At 44.7% G+C, this 9,956-nt stretch overlaps 1 protein-coding gene across 2 annotated transcripts; it reads left to right on the top strand.

Annotated features, from left to right (window-relative positions):
- Nucleotides 1-117: 117 nt before the first annotated feature.
- LOC139406628 (paired amphipathic helix protein Sin3b-like) lies at nucleotides 118-9,558 on the top strand. 2 transcript variants are annotated; one of them, XM_071149434.1, is made up of 19 exons: nucleotides 118-634; nucleotides 1,710-1,816; nucleotides 2,039-2,192; nucleotides 2,429-2,788; nucleotides 2,963-3,115; nucleotides 3,216-3,338; nucleotides 3,427-3,516; nucleotides 3,628-3,746; nucleotides 3,907-4,120; nucleotides 4,529-4,645; nucleotides 4,779-5,017; nucleotides 5,125-5,308; nucleotides 5,424-6,129; nucleotides 6,298-6,467; nucleotides 6,623-6,796; nucleotides 6,945-7,037; nucleotides 7,705-7,799; nucleotides 8,136-8,334; nucleotides 8,612-9,558. In XM_071149434.1, exons 1-19 carry the CDS (start codon nucleotides 503-505, stop codon nucleotides 8,840-8,842), a joined length of 3,660 nt encoding a protein of 1,219 aa, XP_071005535.1. In that variant the 5' UTR covers nucleotides 118-502; the 3' UTR covers nucleotides 8,843-9,558. The 2 variants fall into 2 exon arrangements, with proteins under 2 accessions (XP_071005535.1, XP_071005536.1); XM_071149435.1 differs by having other exon boundaries at nucleotides 148-634; nucleotides 2,429-2,767.
- Nucleotides 9,559-9,956: the final 398 nt, after the last annotated feature.

The raw sequence follows: 9,956 nt of genomic DNA, 5'->3' as shown, positions 1-9,956 counted from the left end.
AACGGGGTGGTTCTTCCATAGTCAACAATGCAATAGCAGCTGTGTCTGCTCGGTTAGTTCCTTGACGGTAATGTATCCAGCAAAAATAAGGGAGTGGGGTGTCTCGCCGCTTCTTCCGTCTCTGCTTCCGGACGCCAAGACTGGCTGCACAGCTGCCGCCGAATTTAAAGAGACAGGCGATAGTTTATTTAAAATATCATAATCAGCAACCATTGTCTCAAAGCTTTTTTCAGAGGCTTCACTCTGACAGCGTACCAGCAGTAGTTACTTGTTGGACCTATAATGACTTTTAATCAAAGTCGCATCGAGTCGTAGCTTATTCCCATAATTGTTACTTGGCTGGATTGTCCTTATTTTGCTTGCTGGCTAACGTTATCTACTAGCTAGCTAGCCAACTAAGGGTTGCTAGCTAGCTAGCTAGCTTCCGACGAAGGCAAGATTTTTGTCGGCTAGCCAACAACCAGATACCAAAGCGTATAATCAACCAAGTAGTAGTGGCTGTATGTCTGTTACTATCTCCGGGATCATGGCGAAAATTCAGGCACACAGCAACACGAAACAAATAAACCAAATTCAAGACAAGGCCTATGTTGTACAAAAGCAAGTGCAACAACAGCACTTTCAAAAACTGAAGGTAAGAGACGGGAACAAAAAGGGAAAAGTCTTCCTCAGAACCATTTTGTGTTCGTCAGATATTGTCTTTCTCTTCATGCTCAGGAGTTAACGTTTGCTAGCTAGTTAATCATAAAGGTGTTCTGAATAGAATGTCGCATGAACAGTACTTTAGTGTAGGTTAACTAACGCCAGATAACTTGGATTCTTCAATTGCGTTAGACACGATTTTAATAATCATTCATTGGGTCATCCAGATACAGCACAGTATAACATATATCTATCTATGTTAGTTTCTTTGGCTGGTTAGTTAGCTACTTTCCATTGTTGGATAACTTTGAGCATCTGAGGTTCCTTGTTCACATTTTCTGCCCGCAATGCCAGAAAAAAGTCACATTTAAGTTGTCTAGAATGGGATGGTGTTTGTTGGCACAAAATGGGAGACCTGTCTTTAAATACGCGCTATTGCTTGCTAGCTGATTTGTAATCCGACAACTAACTAACGTTAGCCAACATACAGTAACGTTACTCGTTTGATAACTTGCCAGCTAGTTTATGAGTAGGGTTTTCTCAATACGCCATGCTAACGTTAGCTATTGTATTGTTTATTCGTATTGCTGATTTTAAAATCGATGATCATATGCCGCACAGAACCATCGGTTTTGTTAGCTAGCTAACGTTAACCATGCAGTTTAACTACGTTTTCCTTGTTGACCAGATTTTAGCTACAATGCGTCTAAGGTGTTCCGATGTGATATAGCTAACACAGCCCCCCCAAAAATGTAATCTCTTCCTCAGCCTAGTGTAACTGCAAATGGTGTTAGGGAGTTGGATGGATAGCTAAATTAGTTATGGTGAAGACATCATACCATAAATTGTTCAGCTCATGACTTCATTGAGGAGCAACATAACTAATTTTCCCCTGTTTGTGAATGTGTAATAACAGTGATAAAATCACTCACACGCTAGCATTCTTGTTGATGATCGGTCTTTAACCTGGAACCCTTAATATCTAGCATCTTATGGAAGAAAAAAAATAAACATTTTTATATGCTCTGAGTTTTCATTTGGTTTCACACCATTCTCTTTCCCTTAAGGTTGAAGATGCCCTATCATACCTGGACCAAGTCAAAATACGATTTGGGAATGACCCTGGAATATACAACAAATTTCTTGACATAATGAAAGAATTCAAATCACAAAGGTATAGCATTGCCGTTTGCCATTTCTTGATATATACAGTATATATTTGTTATACTATTGAAGTGACTCTTAAATTATGTTGAGAAGCAGATTTTCATACATGTATATATTTTTTTATACTGTTGAAGTTACTCTTAAATTATGTTGAGAAGCAGATTTTCTCGTTTAAGGTCACTTCCTCTGTCCCTATGAAATTAGCCTAAAATCTTTCTCTCCTTCATAGCATTGACACACCGGGTGTTATAAACCGTGTGTCTCAGCTCTTCCATGGGCACCCGGACCTCGTTTTAGGATTCAATGCCTTCCTGCCCCCAGGGTATCGGATAGAGATTCCCAAGAATGGCGTGGTTTTTCTTCAGTCCCCATTCTCTGCCCAGGTGGGTCCCTCTAAATGTGTATTGATTTTGGTTTGCATTAAACTCTAATACTGGCTGCCTATGCACAACATTTGTAACCCAATTTTATTAATCAACCATTATACCAAGTACTGGTAGTAGGCCTATATGTAAGTGGAGTTTGCCACAACCTTTCCACCATAGCAGACCACACTGGTCACACATGATGGATGTTGTGAAGTTAATTTATGTTAACAATAAGTGCCCCTTTTTGGTAGGTGTCCCCAGGTCAGGGGAAGAGTATGACAAGCCCTGCTGTGAGTGCCACAGGCTCATCTGTTGCTGAAGTTGGATCTGCCCAAAGTGAAGCTGTGGCATCGCCTGAAAGCATCTACTCATCCTCAGGGCCCCCAGAGCCTCCCAGTAGACTGTCCTTGCCACTCCCCAGCAGAGAGAGCCCATCCCAGCCACAGTCCTCCTCAGTGTCCCCCCCTGCCTCAGAGCCCAGCCCAGTAGAATTTGACAGTGCTATCAGCTATGTCAACAAAATCAAAAACCGCTTCCTAGACCATCCAGAGATCTACAGATCCTTCCTTGAGATACTACACACTTACCAGGTACACTGTGTCATCAATATGGTAATTGATTTGTTTTTCTGTCAATTGAAAACAATATATTAGTTTGATATAAAGTGAAGTCTTCTTAAAGTTAAGTTGTTTGCTAGCATCAAGGCTACTTTAAATTGTAGCAGATTAGTGTGTATCATATCATGATTTCTCAGATGGAATAATTGTCTGTTTTTGTCTTTTCAGAAAGAGCAGCTTGAGGTCAAGGAGAGCCGGGGTCATGGTAATAGTGGAATGACAGAGGATGAAGTTTTCTCAAAAGTAGCCAGCCTCTTCAAAGGCCAAGAGGACTTACTGGCTGAGTTTGGACAGTTCTTACCAGATGCTAAGAGATCACTGGTCAGTATTTTCCCCTTTCTGAGAGCATCCTGCCCATGTTAATTTTCTGTGATCAGTTCACTTTCAGTGCAATTTGTGTTTCTACATTGTGTCCTTTCAGTTCACTGGCAGCTCCCTGACTGGGAAAGACCATCTGAAGAGGGCAGAGGATGAGGACATGAGCAAACAGAGCAAGAAGAGACCCAGGCCCATGCTGCTGCCTCACATGACACCACTGCTCAAGGTCTGGACTTAATCATACATTTATGCAAGTCACTATTTTCATATAAGACCTATACTGTATGTGATTGGTTATGTTTTTTTGTTTTTAGAAAAAGATGAAGTTTTCATGCTCCAAAGACCAGTCCTTTGCCTCAGTTGGGAAGCATGGAGTCTTGCGGGAGTTCACATTTTTTGACAAGGTAATGCCCAGGTGTCCGCGTTGGAATTATTCCATACTGTGTTTTGGCTGTGACAAATATCATGAAAGCCTTGGTCACCAATGACGATAATAATGTTTTGATTTGTTGCAGCTTCGCCGTTTCTTCAAGAGTCGGGAGGTATACGAGAACTTCCTCCGCTGTATTGCTTTGTTTAACCAGGAAGTGGTTTCGGGAGCAGAGCTGCTGCAGCTTGTCACTCCCTTTCTGGGGTAAGTGGATTGTGGGAGATTTCAGAGAGAACAGTCACTGATGTCTTTCTCAGTAAATAAATGCATAATGATATTATTGTACTGTATGAAGGGCAGTATGTTTTGCCAAGTCTCCTCTTGAGCCATTCATTAATTTGAACATGTTCATTATTTCCTCCAGGAAGTTTCCAGAGCTATATACCCAGTTCAAGTCTTTTCTGGGGGACAAAGAGCTCTCTCATTCAGTGTCTGGCCTGTCAGACCGATACATGGAAGGAGGTGGGGGCAGGGAGGTCGACTATGCCTCTTGCAAGCGCCTGGGATCCAGCTACAGAGCACTACCCAAGACTTACCAGCAGCCCAAGTGCAGCGGTCGCACTGCTATCTGCAAAGAGGTGCTCATAAATGAAAGGAGTTTTGTGTGTATGTGTGTATAAGATTTGCCATTCCAGCGCCTCTGATTTCTATTTCAAGTGTTTAGCCCTTTTTTGAGTCTAGTAGGAGACCCTACAAAGTTGTAACTATTGTTCCAATAGCTGTGAATCTACTTCCATGCATGTTTTGTTTGAGCTGCTGCATGCCAGGGCCTTGTGATTTTCCACATTTATTCAGATTTAATCTTAGCTGACACTTTTATTTTGCCATCTTTATCAGGAGGTTGAGGATGGGGTAATTATTGAAGATCAATCAGAATTGAGTGTCCGTTTTTTGTTTTTCGCCCATCAACGACTTCTGGTTGGCATCAATGATAATGTTCTCAGTTGTGTTGAAAATTAAATAAAACTAAAATTGTGTATTTCCAGGTGCTGAATGACACCTGGGTTTCTTTCCCCTCGTGGTCGGAGGACTCTACGTTTGTGAGCTCAAAGAAAACTCCATATGAGGAGCAGCTTCATCGCTGTGAGGACGAAAGGTTTGAGGTGAGTAAGCCGAGATATCAGAAGTACTACTACAGCCACCAACTACATGCAAACAGACTGTTCTCCCTTATCTACCCAGAGCATCACTGCAGAATCACCTTTGAGGACCTAGTTATTTTCCTATTTCCTCCAGTTGGATGTGGTCCTGGAGACTAACCTGGCCACCATCCGGGTCCTGGAGAGTGTTCAGAAGAAGCTGTCCCGTCTGTCGCCTGAGGACCAGGACCGCTTCCGTCTGGACGATTGTCTGGGAGGCACATCTGAGGTCATCCAGCGCCGAGCCATCTACCGTATCTACGGCGACAAGGCCCCTGAGATTATAGAGGGGCTGAAGAGGAGCCCCGCTACTGCCGTGCCTGTGGTGCTCAAGAGGTCAGGGTACACACACGTACACATGCAGAGATTTGACCCAAATTACTTGACGGGTGTGAATCTCTGTGTGTGTTAATTCTTTGATGTCCTCTCTGCTGTGTCTGTAGATTGAAAGCGAAGGAGGAGGAGTGGAGAGAAGCCCAGCAGGGCTTCAACAAGATCTGGAGGGAGCAGTATGAGAAGGCCTACCTCAAGTCCCTGGACCACCAGGGGGTCAACTTCAAGCAGAATGACATGAAGGCCCTTCGATCCAAAAGCCTGCTCAATGAGATTGAAAGTGTTTATGATGAGGTGAGTACTCCGACTCAATCCACTTCCTTTGTAGTCACCCGACCGATCCATCAAAAGTTCTTTAGAAAGGAGATGTTCTCCTGTGTTGTCTAACCTGTGCGTTTGTCCCCCTCAGCGTCAGGAGCAGAGCACAGAGGAGGGGGGCGTGGTCCAGCAGGGGCGTGACGGGAGCAGTGCGCCAGCGGTCAGCGATCCCCACATGGTGTTCACCTACGAGGACAAGCAGATCCTGGAGGACGCCGCCTCTCTCATCATCTACCACGTCAAACGCCAGCCCACCATCCACAAGGACGACAAGGACCACATCAAGCGCATCATCCAGCACTTTGTCCCCGACCTCTTCTTCTCCCGCCGCGGCGAGCTCAGCGAGACGGAGGAGTGGACGGACGAGGAGGTGGAGGAGAGAGGAGACCGGGGAGGAGGATGTGGCGGTATACCAGGAGCCGTAGCAACAACAGGCAGTCAGCAACATCAGCAGCAGAACGGGGAGTCGAGGCGGCGGCGCTGCGCCTCTCCCCAGACAGTGGAGCTGGGTGTAGCCTCGTCCCATAGCCTGGCTCCAGTGGGAGGGGAGAAGGTGGACCTGAGAGACCCTGAGGCAGAGCACCAGAAGGAGCTGGACGGAGTCTACAACCTGTTCTTCGTCAACAACAACTGGTACTTCTTCCTGCGGCTTCACCAGACCCTGTGCCAGCGGCTGCTGAGGGTGTACCGGCAGGCGGAGAGGCAACTGCTGGAGCACCGGGCAGAGCAGAATCGTGAGAGGCTTCTGATGGCCGAGTGCCGGGACCTGGCCATGGAGCTCCGCCTCAAACAGCCCAGTATGAACCTCTCAGATCTAACGTCCTTCATATCTAGTAGCCTGCATTTGTTTGTGTATCTGTGTACAGGAGAGGGAACATTGGGCTCAAGTTTGCCATGGTTTTTTTGAGAGGGAAGTTCTGTAGCTAGCTAGTGTCTGTTCAATGACCTGTGAACTTGCTCTACAGGTGAGGTAGAACTGGAGGAGTACTACCCAGCGTTCCTGGATATGGTGCGCAGTCTTCTGGATGGGAACCTGGAGTCCACACAGTATGAGGACACATTGCGGGAGATGTTCACCATCCACGCCTACATTGGCTTCACCATCGACAAGCTCATCCAGAACATCATTAGACAGGTCAGTGGTGTCTCTCTAGTTTCCAGTTTTCATAATCTACAGAACCAAATGCATATCCGTTAACTGCCTATTCATTCTTTACCTCAAGAATATAGCGATCCTGAAGTGTTTGATTGTTCTCAGAATGCATGTCATTTCTCTCTCTCTCCCTGCAGCTGCAGCACCTGGTGAGTGACGAGGTGTGTCTTCAGGTGGCTGAGCTGTACCTGGCCGAGAGGAAGAGGGGCGCGGCGGGGGCTAACCTGTCATCCCAGTGTGTGAGAACAGCCTGGGAGACCAGCTACCAGTGGAAGTCGGAGAGGGTCATGGCTGAGGAGAACTGCTTTAAGGTAACGGCCTGCCCTGGGGGGACAAACGCTGAGCCTTGTATATGTGATACATGTGATATGTTATTGTAATAGAGATTTAGTGCATTCTGTAACCGTCGTGTTGATAATTGATGTTTAATGGCTTGCTGGGATGTGAATTATTTTGTAGGTAATGTTCATTCAGAACCAAGGCCAGGTGACCTTGACCATTGAGCTGCTGGACACAGAGGAGGCCCAGGCTGATGACCCATTGGATGTACAGGTAAAGAATCGTACGGACAGTCGCACTTTTAGCACCTTTAGAATGTCATAGTATGAACATAGACTGGCCTTGTATGGCAACCTGCCGTTCCCTAAGGTGGTGGTATTCAAAGTAAGGGTTGGGAACGGCAGTGGGGTCGCGCGCCCCCCCCCCTCTCCCTCCAAAAAAAAGAAATATTGACTGGAGGTCTCAATAGGTCTTCAGTGGCTGGAACCAAAAAGTAAGAGTACAGATTATTGTATGGGACAATATACAAATGTTTTTGAGAAAAATCATTTAAAAAATAAAATGTGATCAAGTACATTTATTGGTTTATTTTGATGAGAGATTAAAATGTAATAAATTGAAGGGTACTTCTTGATGTAAAAATATACAGATTTTAAGGATGTCATTCTTTTTTTGGTGGGGCTGTGAGAAATTATTGCAAAAAAAGTGGGGTCCCCTGAAATTCTGGTGGAAAAAAATGGGGTCCCCGCTAAATAGTTTAAATATCACTGCCCTAAAGCAGGGTTTCCCAAACTCCCCCCTGAGGGCACATTTTGGTTTTTGCCCTAGTACTACACAGCTGAATCAAATAACCAACTCATCAAGCTTTGCTTATGATTGAGTATATGGCCTTTTTGTAATGGCATTGTTTTGATGTAGACACATCTCTCTCCCTGTCCAGTGCCTGTCCAGCTATATGGAACAGTTTGTAGGGACAGAGTCAACGCTTTGCTCACAGAACGAAGGCTACTTTTTCAAACCGGTATTTTTGCCCAGGTAAGTGAGAGATTCACGCAATTAACTTTGGTTGTGATGTCCATATATTGACCGTCATATGATGCCACCTGAATTCCCGAGACGTTACACGGCAATCCTGTGTTTTCACATTTTGTCATTTCACTGTCTTAACTAATGATTGTCACAAGCACTGCAGTGCAGATAGATTGTTTCTGCTTGCCATAACAGCCAAGCACAAAATGAGTCCTAGCATATCAGGCTCTGATTTGAATATTACTGTACCTTGCTTCACTGTGGTCCTCTGTCTGAACCACAGTATTTTCCCTCTGATATACTCTGACTGTCCCGTGTGTGTGTGTGTGTGTGTGTGTGTAGGAACCTGAGGCACTTCAGACGCTGGCAGGTGCGCCAGGTGGAGGCGATGCGCTGCAGACGGGAGTGGCACAGACAGCTGGGAGTGGAGAGTGCTGGCAGTCTGGACTGCCGCTTTAAACTCAACACCCACAAGATGGTGTTCGTCATGAACTCTGAGGACTACATGTACCGCCGGGGAGCGCTGGTCAAAGCCAGGAAGGTAGCTACGACCAATTTATGTCTGGGATTGCATGTGTGTGAGTTGAAGAGAAGTTACGGTGGGCATTGAACTAGAGAAGGGACAATATTTATATAAAGGTATTTATAGTTATAGCTGCTTCCAACATGCTTAAAGTGTTATGTCTTGTTTTGGCATCAGTTATACATCGTCATGGCACTCGTCATCCAGTGCTTCCACTGTGGAATGTTGTCCCTTTTAAGGCACTGTCTGTTGGTCTGACTGTGACTGGCTCTTCCCCTCTGTCTCTCTCCCCCAGTCCCAGCACAGGGTTGCTGTGAACCAGCACGAGCGCTTTGACAAGTGGCACCAGGGCTGGCTGGTGGAGCACGTGACCCCGGCGGCCGAGCGCTCGGTCCACGACTGGCTCATAGGTGAGGAGGAGGAGGACATGATTCCGTGCAAGACCACCTGCCTCAACACACAGGTCAAAGGCCTGCCTGTCAACAGATACCAGGTGCATTACAGTAGGAAACCTCCCTCTCCGTAGAGGCCACACACACTCACTACACACACATGGAGAGAGACTGAGAGACAGGGGCATCCTGGGGGAATCCAGCACGGAACACAGGAGATCTTCACCTGACTCATCCACGTTGCTTCTCTGTTCACACAGTCCGCAGTGCAAGCAGAGGGACGGGAGATTAAAATCATTGAGTTTGTTTCAGAAATGTGAATGTCTCTTTTTATAAGTCCGTTGTAGTTTTTAGCTTCTGAAGCCAGAGGGCCTTTGTTTGTATATGTTTATACTGAAGTACTGGGAGAAATGGTTAGAAAAAATGTGTCATACTCATGTCTTTTGTACAGTAAGCTCAACTTAAGTAATTGCATTACTGTATGTGCATATACAACTGTACACATTTTATATATGCATTTACATGAATATGATGAATGAAATTTAACATTTACATGGATCTAAGTGTTTGCTGGCATCCCAATTCTTGACATTCTTTTTTTCGGGTCATTTCCTTTTTGTCTTGTGACTAATCTAAAAATGGTTGATTTGCCAGGGTGACGAGTGCTCACAATTGATTCAATTGTGTTAATTTTACGGAACATTTGGAATTATGTATCATATTCATGATTTCATCATTTTGCATACTAAAATAAACAAAATCAGTGTTAAAAAAGAATGTATAACATTTATCCTGTCAGTTATCATGAAAATAAACAACCTAGTTGTGAATTCTTAAACAGCCTGGAAAAGCCTGGTCTTTTCTTTCATTTGATTGTGTTGGGCTGAAGAACTTAAGGTATGGGAGTGCAACATTGCCTCTGTGCTTTCCTTCCAAAGAACTTGCAAACCAAATTCCTCACCCGAGTATGTTTATGCTCAACATTAGAAGATCTCGGTACAGACAAGTCTTTTTAAAATTATTATTATGGAATGGAAGAAATAAAAAAGCCAGAGCCAGGGTGACAGTTTTAAAAATAAACGTGGTTTATAAAACCCAGATATGACAGGATAACCAAAGTGTATACAGAAATACAAATGAGACCATCGTAGTACACCATTATACACAACATTTACAAACCACTCTGTCAAAGGGGGATTGTAAGACGTATCCTTTGTCTCTTTTAAAACACAAGCACATCTGATCTAT

The sequence above is a fragment of the Oncorhynchus clarkii genome, chromosome 4 (genome assembly GCF_045791955.1).
Source record: "Oncorhynchus clarkii lewisi isolate Uvic-CL-2024 chromosome 4, UVic_Ocla_1.0, whole genome shotgun sequence".
NCBI classification, from domain to species: domain Eukaryota; kingdom Metazoa; phylum Chordata; class Actinopteri; order Salmoniformes; family Salmonidae; genus Oncorhynchus; species Oncorhynchus clarkii.
This window is presented reverse-complemented; position numbering and strand designations above follow the sequence as displayed.

Coding starts and splice junctions, on each gene's coding strand:
- LOC139406628 (XM_071149434.1), top strand. CDS start 503: ATGTCTGTTACTATCTCCGGGATCATGGCGAAAATTCAGGCACACAGC. Junction 635..1,709: donor AGCACTTTCAAAAACTGAAG/GTAAGAGACGGG, acceptor CTTTCCCTTAAG/GTTGAAGATGCCCTATCATA. Junction 8,335..8,611: donor CGCTGGTCAAAGCCAGGAAG/GTAGCTACGACC, acceptor TCTCTCCCCCAG/TCCCAGCACAGGGTTGCTGT.